This window comes from Pteronotus mesoamericanus, unplaced genomic scaffold (genome assembly GCF_021234165.1).
Source record: "Pteronotus mesoamericanus isolate MK-2021 breed Mesoamerican mustached bat unplaced genomic scaffold, CSHL_Meso_final scaffold_137, whole genome shotgun sequence".
In the NCBI taxonomy this organism is placed as follows: domain Eukaryota; kingdom Metazoa; phylum Chordata; class Mammalia; order Chiroptera; family Mormoopidae; genus Pteronotus; species Pteronotus mesoamericanus.
The window spans coordinates 5,246,125-5,260,492 of record NW_026555306.1 but is presented as its reverse complement, the minus strand read 5'-3'; the positions used below and the strand labels follow the sequence as shown (position 1 = coordinate 5,260,492).

The 14,368-nt window shown below is 55.7% G+C and overlaps 2 protein-coding genes across 2 annotated transcripts; both read right to left on the bottom strand.

Moving 5' to 3' along the window:
- Positions 1-3,955: 3,955 nt before the first annotated feature.
- Positions 3,956-5,490, bottom strand: LOC129082925 (ferritin light chain). The gene is made up of 4 exons (XM_054588705.1): positions 5,179-5,490; positions 4,869-5,015; positions 4,421-4,546; positions 3,956-4,251 (listed from the first exon to the last, which is right to left on the bottom strand). The coding sequence occupies exons 1-4, from the start codon at positions 5,278-5,280 to the stop codon at positions 4,102-4,104; spliced, it is 525 nt and encodes a 174-aa protein (XP_054444680.1). The 5' UTR covers positions 5,281-5,490; the 3' UTR covers positions 3,956-4,101.
- A 3,794-nt stretch (positions 5,491-9,284) lies between these two features.
- Positions 9,285-13,045, bottom strand: BAX (BCL2 associated X, apoptosis regulator). The gene is made up of 6 exons (XM_054588703.1): positions 12,964-13,045; positions 12,350-12,401; positions 12,108-12,257; positions 11,590-11,725; positions 9,872-9,976; positions 9,285-9,467 (listed from the first exon to the last, which is right to left on the bottom strand). Exons 1-6 carry the CDS (start codon positions 12,995-12,997, stop codon positions 9,363-9,365), a joined length of 582 nt encoding a protein of 193 aa, XP_054444678.1. The 5' UTR covers positions 12,998-13,045; the 3' UTR covers positions 9,285-9,362.
- Positions 13,046-14,368: the final 1,323 nt, after the last annotated feature.

Below are 14,368 nucleotides of genomic sequence, written 5' to 3'. Positions count from 1 at the left end.
GCCCGCCCCGGCCCCAAGCAGCGAACACTGCCCGGTCCCAAGCAGCGAACACTGCCCGCGTGCGTGCTGGGCGCATGGGACGTTCAGTACCGCCCAGCCCAGTGCGCACTCGGCAAACCTCCACTCCTGTGCCTCCAAGCAGGGTGCCGGAGCTCCCAGGAGCCCACAGGGCGGCAAAGCCGGCACCCTGGGGTTGGGGTCGGTGCCCCATGCGCCCTCTGACCCCTCCCTGGGACTCAGGACCTTCCCCCATCAGTTAGGGAGCTGGTTCCAGTCTCCACCAACTCGTCCTCGGTGCCCCCTGCCACCTCCCACGAGGAAGTCCTTTCCGCTCCTCCCCACGAGCAGGCCGACAGCCCAGCCAGTCCTTCCCACCCTCTTGGCTGTCGCCAGCTCTTGCTGGCGGGGTGGCCCCGCTGCCCTCTGAGTCCCAGGAAGGCGAGGCCTGTGTGTCATTCACAGCTCCATCCCCACGGCCTAGCCCATATCTGGTGCCCAGGAACTGTTTGGTGATGGAAGAAGTCCTCTCTGCCCCCAGAACTGTGAGGAAGAACAGAGGCAGAGGACGTGTCCCCCTGGGCGGGGTCGGGCCTGCTCACTCCCAGCCCCCCTTGCACCTGGTGCCCCGGCTCTGCCCCTGGGCTTTTGCACATGCAGGTCCTTGAGTCCCGCCTGCTCTCCCTGCCCCCTCACTGAACCACACCGAGCTTTGCTCACTAAGGGGGGCCTTCCTGGGCCCCTGCCCCTGCCAGGTTAGTTCTAGGGTCTCTGGATATCCAGACGGAAGGGCCTCCGTTGGGAGTCCGATCTCCCTGTGGAACCTTCCTCTCACGAGGGAGACGGCTGGATCCATGGTCTGGGCTCCGATGGGCGTGCGTCCCGGGAAGGCCCGGCCCTCACCTGACTTGTTCACCTCGGCCTCCGGGTTTGTGGTTTGAATGAACGACATAGTAAAGCGCTGAGCTCATTCAAAAGGTCGGTGCTAAGGGCCCTGTGTTCCTGGCTCTCCAAAGAGAGAAGCCAGCCAGCATCCCTTGTCATGTGTGGCAGAGAGATGAGTAAACACCACCTGGGACAATCAGAACCCACTGGAGAGCCATGTGAATGTTAACAACATGGCAGCTCTGGCTGGTGTGGCCCAGTGGATTAAGTGCTGGCATGCGAGCTGAAGGGTCACCAGTTTGATTCCCAGTGAGGGCACATGCCTGGGTTGCAGACCAGGTCCTGGTTGGGGACATGCTGGAGACAATCGATCGATGTTTCTCTCCCTTTCCTTCTCCCTTCCGTCACCCCTTCAAAAAATAAAAATAAATAAATAAAATCTTTTTAAAAAAACATAGCAGCAAGGGGTACAGAGACAGGATGTACAAAATGTGTCTTTAGAAATAAGTAGAGAAAGGAGTCAGCAGTTGAGAGACAACAGCAGTTACAGACATTAAGCAAGGAACAGGAGAAATGTGGCAACAGAGATGAGACAAGATTGTGGTGGGAATAACAAATGGCAGGAGCAGAAATAAGGCGGCGGGTGAGAAATGAGCAGCAGCTGCAGGAACAGGGTGGAAAACCGGGGCAGTGAGCCCGGACGCTGCCTGCTGGTGGGAGAGGCACAGACGCTGTGCCCAGAGCCTGTGGTCAAAGCCCTAAGCTTCCCTGTGGGTCTCCCCAGGTGTATTTCGGGCGCTGGCTGATCGAAGGGGGCCCCCTGGTGGTGCTCCTGGACGTGGGCGCCTCAGCCTGGGCCCTGGAGCGCTGGAAGGGGGAGCTCTGGGATACCTGCAACATCGGGCTGCCGTGGTATATCCTGGAGAAGCAAAGGACGCCCAGCAAAGGTGGACACCACCGCTTGGTTCCCAGCTGCTACTAGGAAACGCAGTCATTGCCTAGGTGCCGTGCTGGCCTATCTGGGCCAGCCCCTCCTCCCTCCCTGAGTCTGAGTTCTCCCCATATCTCCAGATTCCTTCTCTACCCCCTAAGCGGTCCCCTTGCCGAGGACAGAAATGGCTGTCTTCCGCCCCCACCTCCCCCACCCGCCAAGCTCACCATGAAACCACTGGGTTCTAGGTCCCGGCGGGCAAATCTAGAACCTTGCCACGATGCTGCACCCTGGCCCCCTTCCCCTGGTCTAGAACTGAGCCAGCTGGGTTCTAGAACTTCCATTCTTACCTCGAGGCGCTTCTGTCCCCAAGCGGTGCCCAGTCCCCAGCTTTGGTGAAAGGGAGGTGCCCCTCACGTGTGCTGTGCTGTGTCTGATGCACTTGGTTTGCAGGTGGGAGTGGGGGCTGAAGGGTGTGACTGAAGTGTGTGTGGAGGATGAAAATACATCTGTATTTAAGAATCCCAGGTTTGGTCCGGCAGGAGGGTTTGGGTGACCCCTCACCTGGCCCCTCCCTCGCCTTGGCTTCTACCCTCCACCCCCATTTCTCCCGCTGCCCACCCGTCGGACCCCGACTCGTCTCATTCTGCTGTCACGGAAGCGCTTGGATTGCTGTTCTGGGTTCCAGTGTTCTTTCAAGGGATGGCACCTTTGTCTTGTTTACTTGGCGCCTGACTCGCACGTGGCAAAAATTTGGGAGAAGCGCTCCCTCTCTGGCAGAAAGGGGCTGTGTCACTGCCAAAGGGACCCATCGGGAGACCCTGAGCCATGCGCGTGCGGCCCTTTAAACTCCTCCGCACTAGCAGTGAGCAGGTGCTCAGTCACCGCAAGCAGCCACACGTGCCTCGCGGCTACCTTATTGGATGGCACAGATACAAAGAGTTTCATCATTGCAAACAGTTCCGCTGCACAGTGGCAGCCTAGGGCGTGTTTCCAGGGCTCTGCGGCCTCTGGCCTTTGACCATGCTGTCTCTTGGGGAGGTGTGTTTGGGGGAAAAAATTTGCTTTGAAATTAAAATGTATAACCTACAGTTGATTATTTTTTTTTAATATTATTTTTAGAGAGAGGGGAGGGGACAGAGAAAGAGGGAAATTATCAGTGGTTGCCTTTTGTGCGCCACCTACTGGGGACCTGGCCCACAACGCAGGCCTGTGCCGTTTGTAGGTCGACACTCAACCCACGGAGCCACACCACCCAGGGCTGGGAAATATATTTTTCCTTTCCGTTGTAGTCTTAACTAGGTCATACAAACATCTCTGAACCAACTGCTTTTCATGGGAGTAAAAAGCTCCAATAGGTTGGGCTTGGGTGTGTGATCATCCTGTTGGCCACAGTGCAACAGACACACAAGCCTCTCCCCCCTCAGGATCCCCAGTCCCCACCACCAAAGAGCGGTGGCAGCAGCAGGAGCATGGTGCTGAGCAGACAAAACAGGAGGTGTCCTGCAGCCTCTTCCTCTTAAAATTCTAGCAATATAGAAGGGTAGAGGTCAGTTTTGACACTTGTTTTGTAACTAGGACCCATCCTCAAGCTTCTTCAGTTCCTCTTTGGATGATTTGGCTCCAAGTTGTATTTCCCAGTTTCTGTGCCAGCCCCAAACCCCTGGCTCAGCTCTGGCACATCATGTGCTCCCAGCGCCTCACAATCACTTGACTGTTTCCTCCATTTGGGGGCCTTGGGGAGTGGGAGCAAACTATCCTTTGGAGCAGGTCAGATCTGCCCCTTCCTGCCGGTTGCCATGGGCAACTTCTATCCTAACAGCCTCAACTCACCCATGAAACGGGGGCTGGTAATCCTCCTTGACTTCCCTGACTAGAAACAGACCCTTCAATTTGGCACATCCGACACACAGCATATGCTTCCAGCCAGCAGCCCCAGGTCACAACTAGACCCTCCCTGGAGCGGGGGCTCCACCATCTAACTTAGGCACCTAGCCTGGCAAGCAGCACCCACTACTGTGACAACCCAGGGGAGCTCGCACCTTAGCACAGGCGCACAAACGCCTCTTTCTCTGCCAGGCCCATCCACTCAGCCTCGTGATCCCACCTCATTTCCCACAGCACACACTCAAAACCACCAGCTGCTGCAAAAGGCTTTATTGTTTCCATTTGGTCCGATGCATGGGACAGGGTTCCAGGGTGGGATTGCAGGGGGAGGCTCAGGCAAAAGCCAGAGGCCAGGGAAATGCAGAGGGGCCCCTCAAAGGCCTCTGGGCTCCAAAGGCTGCCTAGTCGTGCTTGAGGGTGAGCCGTTCGAAGAGATACTCGCCCATCCCAGCCTGGGGGCCCAGCCTGCGGATGTTAGTCAGGTGGTCGCCCATCTTCTTGATGAGTTTCACCTCCTCATCCAGGAAGTGATTCTCCAGGAAGTCACAGAGCTGAATGAAAGAAGGAGAAAATGCTGCCACTTGTAGGTAACAGCGTGACTATTTCGGAAATGAAATTAAGAACGCAAATTTGCGCAAATGAGACCAAGACACAGAATATATAAGCTTCAGTTCCAGCAAGGCCTTAGGGTGGGTAAGCTTGGATAAAGGGAGCACTTACATGAGGATCTGTGCGGGCAGAACCCAGGGCATGCAGATCCAGAAGGGCCTGATTCAGACTCTTCTCCAAGGCCAAGGCTGCTTCCATGGCGTCCTGGGTTTTACCCCAGTCATCTTTGGAAGGCTTCTACACAGGAGACAGAGAAGGCTCAGTACTGGCCACGTAACTCGCAAAAGACTAAAAACTACATTCTCCAATAGTTTCAGGGGTGAAGAAAGGCCTGGTCTAAGAGATGGCTGTCATCCGCAGTCCCCTGCAAATACACGGCCCAGGGGCCCACGCTGCGGACTCACTACTAGCTGTGCTTACACCTCCAGCCACGACCAAGGACCCAAACAGGTCCGAAACTCTCCCAGAAGCCCGCGCCGTGCCTAAACCGCGGCTGGAAAGGCGCCTGGGGCGCAGGGGCTGCTGGGAGATGTAGTCCGCAGGCCCACACACTATTTACCGCCACGTCCTGGAGAAGAATGCGGCCACCGCGCTGGTTTTGCAGCTTTAAGAGACGCTCAGAGCCCTCACGCTTCTCCTCGGCCAACTCTCGGAAGAAGTGGCCCACGCCGTGCAGAGCCACATCGTCACGGTCGAAATAGAAGCCCTGTGGGAAGAGATGGCAGAAATATGGGTTAGCGGAGGCGAGGTCTGGAGTGCAGGCTCCGCCCATCTGGCTACCCAGCAAGACAAAGACCAACGCGCGCCCAGAAGGCCAGATGTGCGCAGTTGTTGGGCACTCGGTCCTGGGTCATCCTGGGGACCCTTACCAGAGAGAGGTAGGTGTAGGAGGCCCCCAGATGCAAGTTGGCCAGGCGGTTGACGGCGGCTTCCACCTCAGAGGAATAATTCTGACGAATCTGGGAGCTCATGGTTGCTCGGCAGTGAAGAATTAAAGTCAAGAAAACGGCGTCGGTTGGTCTCAGAGGCTGAGGATGGCTGAGATGGTTTCGAAGGTGGTGAATAGAAAAGAGGATGGAAGGTAGTTGGAAAGAAAGGGCGTCCCTAGGTCTGTTCCGTCCAAACCCTGTTGAAGCAAGAGACAGATCCCAGGACCGCCGAGGGCACTGTGTAATGCACGGCCAAGGCGTCTTCTTTTATAGCTTTCAGAGCCACTGGAGGTGGCGCCGTCAGAGGGAGCAATTGGCCAATCCTCGGCGGCGGGAGGTGGAGCCTGTGGCTACGAGTGACCAATCCAGAGCAAAAGACGTCCCAGACCCCCACTGTGGAGGTGGGGAAGTCACGCGCTGTAGCTGGAAGCTGTTGTGAAATGGGGAATTAGTTGGGGGGATGAAGGGGGAACTTGCAAGGGTCTGGTGCTGACGGCGCGGGCGGGTAGATACGGTGTCCTGGGGGGGAGGGCTCTCTCGTAGGTGGAAGATTAATGGGGACACCGGGAGCCCTGGAAAATGATTCTGTGATCCTAGGAATGTGTCAGGAAGTTTGGCTGGATTCTGGGGTTGTCTGTGCGAGCATGGACTCCTCTGGAGTTCTATGGGGTTCCTTAGAGGTGCCCAGGCCTTCAAATTATTGGGATTTGCTTTGGGCGTTGAGGGGTCCCCAGATCATTGGAAAGTTTTCGGGACAGTGAGATGGTCCTTCAGGCACCTTGGGGATCTGGAAGATAGGTTAAAGGGGAACCCTGAAGTTTGCTCCAAGGTGGTGCTGCTACTTTTTGTAGCCGTAATGTTCACGATGGAATTCCTATTTTTCTGGAAAGTTTCTGGAGGAGGTCTTTAGGCCCTTGAGGTGCTCTGCAATATTGAAAGGGCAGTTGTTCTAGAGCCTGAGGCCTTACCCCCAGGAGTTGGGGAGAACGATCTTTTGGGGAGCCTAGTATGGGCTTTTTTCAAAGGTAGGGGGTCTTGGAGAGCCCTTGAGAAACAGTCTGGGACCCTTTGGAGTACCCTGGGGCTATTTCAGGGGTCCATTGTTTTTCTAGAGGCTGAGCTGGGGAGGGGTGAAATGCTTCAGGATCTTTGGGGTCTCTCTGAGGCTGCATTTCCTGGAGACTGTTTTCAAGGCAGCCAGAGATGCTGGGAATTCTTCTTGGCTCTAAAGCAGTCTGTCTGAAGTTGTCCTTGCCTTGCCTGCCACGTGCTCCTTCTTTTCTTTTATCACTTTTTTAAAAAAATTGATTTGAGAGACAGAGAAAGAGAAACAGAAACATTGATCTGTTTGTGGACAAAACGGCGCCACACACGACACCTGACCAGCTCAGGGGACGCCTGCGTGGTGGCTTTACGAACTCAGAGACCTAAGGTAACCACATAGGATGGTCTGAAATTAAAACTTATTAACTAAAAGCAGGTCATGGTTGGCAGTCATTGCCCTAGACTAGAATCTTCCCCGACCAAGGCCAGTCTTTTTACCTTCATTGACCCTGTCTGTTGACTTTTTGAATCTATGATAACATACCTTTGGAATGTCAGGTAATTTCCTTTTTCCAAACCCCGGGGTTACAACCGGGACACCAAAGCAGAAACCACAAGTCCTCTCATTGTTGTTATTGTTACTTGTTGATTGTTAATTACCTCATACTCGCGGATATAAAAGAAGTACGTGTCCCTCTGATCGGTGTGGCTCAGTTGGTTGGGCTTGCTCCCACAAAGCGGAGGGTCATCGGTTCAATTTCCTGGTCATGGCACAAGGTTGTGTTGTAGGTTCAGTGCCAGTTGGGGTGTGTATGAGAGGCAACCGATAGATGTTCTCTCCCTCTCTTCCCCTCTAAGATAAATAAAATCTTTAAATTAAAGAAAAAAAGCACCTGTCTTATCATTTTACCTTTCACCCAATCCCGAAGTTTTCATGGCTGTTTTTTCTCACCTCCCTAATCTATCACCAGTGGAGTTCATGTAGCCCCCTTATGCCTTCTCTTTCGATTGTAAAGTATAAAATAGTGTGCAAAACTGCCATTTTGGGAGCACTTTCTCAATCTGTTGAGATTTCACTTCCCTACAATTGTCATAAGTTTGGCTCAAATAAACTCACAGATATTTTCGACAGGCTTGAATGTTTCTGACATTAACATGTTGTTCCACACATTTATTGCACTCACGGGTCAATTCTTGTATGTGCCCTGACCGGGGGTGGAACCCACAACATTGGCCTGTGCAGACGTGGCTCTAACCAACTGAGCTACCCAGCCAGGGCACATGCTTCTTCTAAGTAACAAAGAGAAGCCCTGGATTCTGGGGGTCTGTGGTTGGGCTGTCTGTCTACTATCAAGGTACATTTAAAACCGTGCAAGGGCCAGGCTGGGGTCCTGGAGGCAGAGCTGCCCCTGGCTCACACCAGGGACTCGGCCTTCAAGGAGAGCGCTGTCGTTGTCGGGGGAAAGGACCGGAACTTGACCCTGCTGGAGGCTGCCAGCAGGTTGGGGGACCCGGGGAGAGGTCAGGGCCTGCTTTGCAAGTGGAGGTAGACCAAGCAGCCTAGGCAGGGTGGCCCCTGACCAGGGAAACGCCGGCCAGGCTGGCGTCTGGGGTCCTCCTCTGGTGTCTGGGCCGAGGCCAGGCAGCAGCAGTGCTGAGTCACGCTGAACTCAGCTCAGGAAGGGGCTCCCGCAGGAGGCGGGGCGGGGCCAGTCACTGATCTCATCTCCTGGTGGGCAGGCTGCAGCGTGGCCGGAACGGGGGACAGGCCTAGCTGTCTCTGACCCAAGTCTGGCCGCTGCCCCATAGGGTGGCCTGGCATGAGCTTTGTCTCCAAGCTGTCTTTTTAGTTCCCTTGGGCTGTTGCCTGTGCCCATACTGTCCCTTCTCTCCAGACGGTGACTCAGCCTCCCCTCACTGCCATCTTATCTGGCTGACATCTCTCTCGTGACTTGGCGTCTCTGGGAACTGTCCATGGGGGAGGGGCCGCTGCCCCAGTGGGGCCTGAGTTACACATTGACCAGATCTCATACCTCAGCCTGAAGACCTTTAGCCTCAGGCGGCCCCACCTGTGGAAGAAAGTGCTCACAGGTAGAACAGGAAGAAGTGCGACAAAGCTGACCTGAGCACAGACCTTGCAGTTGCAGGGAGATCCTGGGGCACAGTGGAGGGCAAGACCCAGAGAGACTGGTACAGAAGACAGAGAGGAACAGAGACAGACAGCCAAGGGGACAGACACCTAGAAAGAGACAGAGAACCCGCAGAAAGGGCCAAGGGACTCTGTGACTGAGGGATCTCATTCAGATGCCCTCTGAATCCCCCTCGTGTATAAATCTCCCAGGGCTCCCGCCACCTTCCCAGAGGCCGGCTGCTCTCGGGAGCGCCCCACCCCGTGACTGGGCCAGACTCCAGAGCTCCTCCTCCTCCAGCGGCTTCTCCCTCCCCCTCAAGCCTGTCAGTCTGCAGCTGTGGCCCCCAACGTAGGTTTGGGCCTGGTCTTCCGCCTCGGACCTTCTTGTCGTAGCCTCCTCTCAACCTTCCCGCCTCCAGTAGCTTTCCAGGTTTCCCAAGGTCCAGCTGGCTCCCCTCCTCCCCCTGCCCCCCAGTTCCATCTGCAACTTTCCATATGGTGGAAGCTTCCAGGCCCAGGAGGCCTGCTCTGTACCCTGTTTCCTGGTTCTCTGCCCCACCCCCACCCCCACGGCTCCTCTTCCTGGTCTACACCCTAAGTTGTAATACATGTGATCACCCCGTTCCCGTCAGGACTGCAAGATCCTGGAAGGTAGGGCCATAACCTAACTCATCACTAACCCACAGAAGGCAGTGGGCACCCTCAGAAAACGATGCGTCAGCACGTGCGGCCTGGTCTCTCGTGACAGGCAGGGAGGAGGCCCAGTGACTCAGACTTGGGAAATGTGGCCCGAAAGAGGTTTATTGCCGCCCCCCCGGAACCACTCCTTCCCATCCCACCCCCAATAATTACAAAAGTAAGAAAAAGGCCCCTGGCCCCCAACCCCACCCCTCCTGGAAAAATGCTGTAATTTATTCAGAAAAGACATAGTCCAAGGCAGCTGGTGGCCTCAGCCCATGTTCTTCCAGATGGTTAGTGAGGCAGTGAGCACTCCCGCCACGAAGATGGTCAGCGTCTGCCACGTGGGTGTCCCAAAGTAGGAGAGGAGACCGTCCTGGGGACAAGGACATCAGTCACTTCAGAGATTCGGCCACAGACCAGTACATGAAGGGACAGGGAGAGGTCAGAAGGCATGCGTAGGGACAAGAGCCCAAGACGAACAGGTACTGAGTAGTTGGGGTCAAAGAATTATCAAAGAACTTGAGGGATTCCGGGGAAGTGGAGGCGCCAGGGAGGCCTAAGGTACTAGTCAGGTCAAGGGTCACTGGGAGGTCAGGAGTCACAAAAAGGTCAGCAGGTACCAGATGAATCAGGGTTGATTAGACACATGAGGAAACGCATTACAAACCACATGCCCTGAGCTGAAAATGGGTACGGGGTTGGGGGGGCGTGCCACTGCGGAGGGCTCAGGAAGGCCCGGGGGTCCCCGAGAAGTGGGGGAAGAGTTGGGGGCCTCACCCAACCACCCTGGTCCTGGATCCAGCCCAGCAGCCGCTCTCGAAGGAAGTCCAGTGTCCAGCCCATGATGGTCTTGATGAGCTCAGGCACTCTGGTGCATAGGGCCTGTGGAGGGCGGGGTGGCCTTGGACCCAACCTTGTCCCCAAGCCTCCCTCCTCAACTCCTTGTCCCCCGCCCCCGCACCCCTGCGGTCTCTTCTCTGCTTCCAGTCTGAATGAGCTTCCTACATTGTAAACCTGACCATGTCACTGTCAACCACCCTGCTCCCAAACTTCCCATGGCTCCCCAGCACCCTTGGGATAAAGCAAAAGGCATAGATAATAGCTTGGCCCGCAGAAAGGCCTGTGTGAAAAGGCTTTGACTCACAGCAACCCCATTTGTGGCTGCTCTTCTGTGCCTCGGGGCCTGCTCTCCTATCTCCATTCCCATCCAACGCTTCCCCCTGCCCTGAGGCCCGAGGCGCGCACGCTGATTCTTCAGCCTGCAGGGGCCTCTGCGGCAGGAACTTTCATTCATCGCTCAGAGCTCAGGTCGAAGGTCACTTCTCAAGAAAAGGTGCTTCTGACCTCCAGGCCAGGTAAGGCTTGACACCTTCCATAGACACCACCTGCTCTCCATCCCCGAGGCCCCCTCCAAACGCCCTCCCTGGCTCCCTGGCTGCTCCCCCGCCTGCGGTGCCCAGCTGTAGCGCAGCCCCGTCACCCCTGCCATCACCGTGACGGCTGTCCCCGTCACTTCCGGAGTTCAACCCCCACTAGCTCAGGCTTGCAAAGACGTCAAGAAACCTACTTCGCCACCTTCAGTGCTACCACCCGGGTCCAGGTGAGTGGCTGTTCACAGGGACTATGATAGGTGCCGCTCGCCAGCTTCCCAGCTTTTGCCCTTGTGCCCCCAAAGCCCTTGTCCTACCCATAATGACCAGAACAATTTGTCGGGCTTCCCCTCCCCCAAGTTTATCATGAGAGTCTTCAGACAGAGAAGTTAAAGTAATTTCACAGTGAACCACCATACATCAGCCACCTAGATTCTACGATTAGCATTTTGCCACACTTGCTAGAGTAATATTTTAAATGTCTAAATCAGGTCACCTCACTCTCCTGTTTAAAAACAGCCAATCGCTCCGCTGCACTCGGAGTAAAGCTGACGTCTCCCCAGGGGTCCAGAGACCCCTCGCAACCCGCCCTCATCCCCTGCCCTCATCCCCTCCCCTCTCCCCCTCCTCACTCTGTTGTAACCACGTGGGCCTCCGCAGTGCCCTGGACCCACCAGGCTTGGTCTTAGCTCAGGGCCTTTGCACCTGCTGTACCCTCTACCCGATACCTTCGCCCCAGTCCTTATATATCACTGCATCTTGCTTGTCATTCCAACTTTGGCTTTAACGCCACGTCCTCTTAGAGGCCTTTCCTGATCACTGTGCACAATCACATCACCCTAGCTTACTGCTCTCAGAGCTCGTTCTTTGAGGTGGGCTCTCTGAGAGCAGGGACCTAGCAGACTTTGTTCATTGCTGTGCCCCAGGTGTGGAGTACAGGCCTGGCACATAAGAGGCCCAATAAATGTCTGTTGAATGAATAAATGAACGAAGGAGCAAACCACCAGCTCACAGCCATCTCTTTCTGGTCCCTCTGGGCCGCCACCCGCGTTAATCTCACAACTCCTGGGTCCCTGTAGGTTTGAGGGGACCCCCCCCTGGGCTCCCCACCCTGCAGCTGCCCACCTTGAGCACCAGTTTGCTGGCAAAGTAGAAGAGGGCGACAACCCGGCCCCAGTTGAAGTTGCCGTCAGAAAACATTTCGGATGCCACTCGGAAAAAGACCTCGCGGGGGGAGTTTGTGTCCACGGCTGAGATCATCCTGCAGGAGAGGGGGGAGGCCAGTGCTGGGGGGAGGGAGGGTCAGGCAGAGTGTGGGAAGTCTGGCGTTCACCCCATACCAAAGGTAAGAAAACTGAGGCCCAAGACATGCTGAAAATACAAAACAAGAGGCCATCGTGGGGGGGAAGGGACAAGATGACACTCTGGAAAGTGGAGAAAATGATTTGCTGAAGGAGGGTTTCAAGGTCCAAGGGGAGAGGGGAGGGCGGAGTCAGAGTTCCTGAGTTGAGTGGTGGGACCCTGGACCCCTGGGTCTGAGGGAAACGGGGGCCGTGGGCCTGGGCTCAATGCTCCTAAGGAAAGAGGGGGTTGGGGGCTGGTCCTCCTGGGCCCCGGGCGGGGTTGGGGGGCGGTGGGCACACCTCTGCAGCTCCACGTTACTGTCCAGTTCATCTCCAATGCGCTTGAGACAATCGCTCAGCTTCTTGGTGGATGCGTCCGGGGTCACCCTGGGCTCCAGGGCCAGCTCGGGTGTGTCTCCCCCAATTCTCCCTGCTCGATCCCGGATGAAACTAGAGTGGGAATGGAGGGGAGGGTGGTGCAGAATCAGAATGGGGGGGTCACTCCTCAAATCTGCTCTGCAATAATCAGACCTCGCACTCACCCCTGAAGTAAAAGGGCCCCTGTCTTCATGATCTGCTCAGAGCTGGTGGGCCCTAGAGGAGAAAGGAGGGAAGAGGTGCCTGGACTCATGGGTCCTAGGGGAACTGGGGTGATTCCTGACCCCTGATGGAGGACAATGCTAGGGGACCCTAAATTTCTGGGTCTCTAGTAGACGAAGTGACTGGGGGCCCAGATAACTTGAGTCCCTGATGGAGAAAGAGGCGGGGAGCCTAGGCCTGTATCCTACCGTCTTCCGGGAAAGGAAGCTCCAGGAACACTTAAGCATCCCGGCCTGAGGGGACAGAGGGGAGACCCGCCCCTCCCACCAGGAAGTGGTGCCGGCGACAAGCCCGGGCTTGCCCGGGGGCTTGAATTCTGGGTCTCCAGCTTCTCGGGGGTCCCAGAGCGCCAGCCAGGAAGGGATCGGGGTGCGGAGGACAGAGAGCCGGGGAATCTCGGGGAAGGAGGGGGCTGGAGGCTGGCTGGCAGCACCCGATCCGGTAGTTTCTGACCCCGAGTGCTGGGAGATCACACGCCCCGAGACCGGCAGGCGAGATCGTGGGGCTGGCCGGCGAGGGGATCGCCCTCCACCCACCCGTCTGCCTCCCGCCTCACCCCCGTCTCTGGGTTGCTCCCCGGACCCGTCCATCACTGCCGCTCCCGCCGCCGCCTTTCGCCGGGTCTGCCCAGGCGGCTGCAGCACGCCCCCAGTCACGTGAGCGTCCCGCTGAGCGTGCGTGCACTCACGTGACCGCCCCGCAAAATGGCCACCGTGGGCCTCTGCCCCGCAGGGCCAGAGGCTTACGGCGCCGCACCTGCCTCGGGCAGCACTCGCCTCGCCCCTCGTCGCCTGATCGTCCAATCAACACTGCCCTTTAGGAGTCGGTCGTGGCGCCGTGCCACTGGCCACCCATTCTATCGCAGCTGTAGCTTTCATTCATTCATTCGTTCGTTCCTCCATTGCAGTATTTTCAGAAGCTTGCAGGGTGCGTGAACTCTCCCAGGGCAGAAGAATCATCTTCTGTACATGTACAGCAGAGAGGAACAGCGGAGGCCAAAAACCGCATTCTTTGAGGCAGGACGTCTCCCGACGACTAACCCCTATGAGTGTTTATGGGTGTTTGTGTGAAAATAAAAGGAATGTCTTAAGTTTGAAAGTGGCAAAACTAATCTGTAGTGATACACTGGCAGGATGTGTACAGGGTGGGGTCATGAGAAGCTCCATGGGTACCCGAAATGTGCGAAATCTTGATCTGGGTGGTGACTGCCTGCCTCTGCGATATTTAAAGTTCATTGTCCTTGGCCAGGTAGTTCAGTTGGTTAGAGCATGGTCCCCAAATGCCAAGGCTGCGGTTTGATCTCTGGTCAGGGCACATGCAAGAAGCAGCCAATGAATGCGTAAATAAGCGGAACAACAAATGGATGTTTTGGGGTGTTTTCTTTTTCCTCTCTCTCTAAAAATGAATAAAAATAAAAATTTATTGAACTGTACACACAAGAACCATACATATTGAACCATGCACTTTACTATGTGGAATTATTATATCTCCTTTTAAAAAGAAATACGAAAAGAGAGCTCGGATTAGAAAAACCGGTTGGGGTCAGACGACGAAGGGTTTGGGCATATACGAGAAGGGATCTATGTCCCGGAGGTGGCCGGGAGCCATGGCACTTGAAGATTGGAAGTGCTCCTGTCCATCAGCCTAGCATCAGCAGGAACTAGTCTGATAGTAAAGTTTATTGGGCGCATTGCAATGATGGTGCCTACAAAAGAGAAACCATGGAGCATCTTGGCAAAGAAGGAGAAGGTAGAGTTATTACAGAACTTGGAGGAAGGGTGGAATTTAGGTGACGACAAGATGACAGGCTCAAAGCAAAGCAGGGTCGTCATCAGATGTGGACTGTGAAAAAGAACTGGGGTCCTGCACCCTTAGAAACTGGAAGATGAATGCAGTTTCAGTGCCAGGAGCGCCAGGTCACCCAGAAACCCCTTGAAACTGTACACCTGGGTTGGAAATCA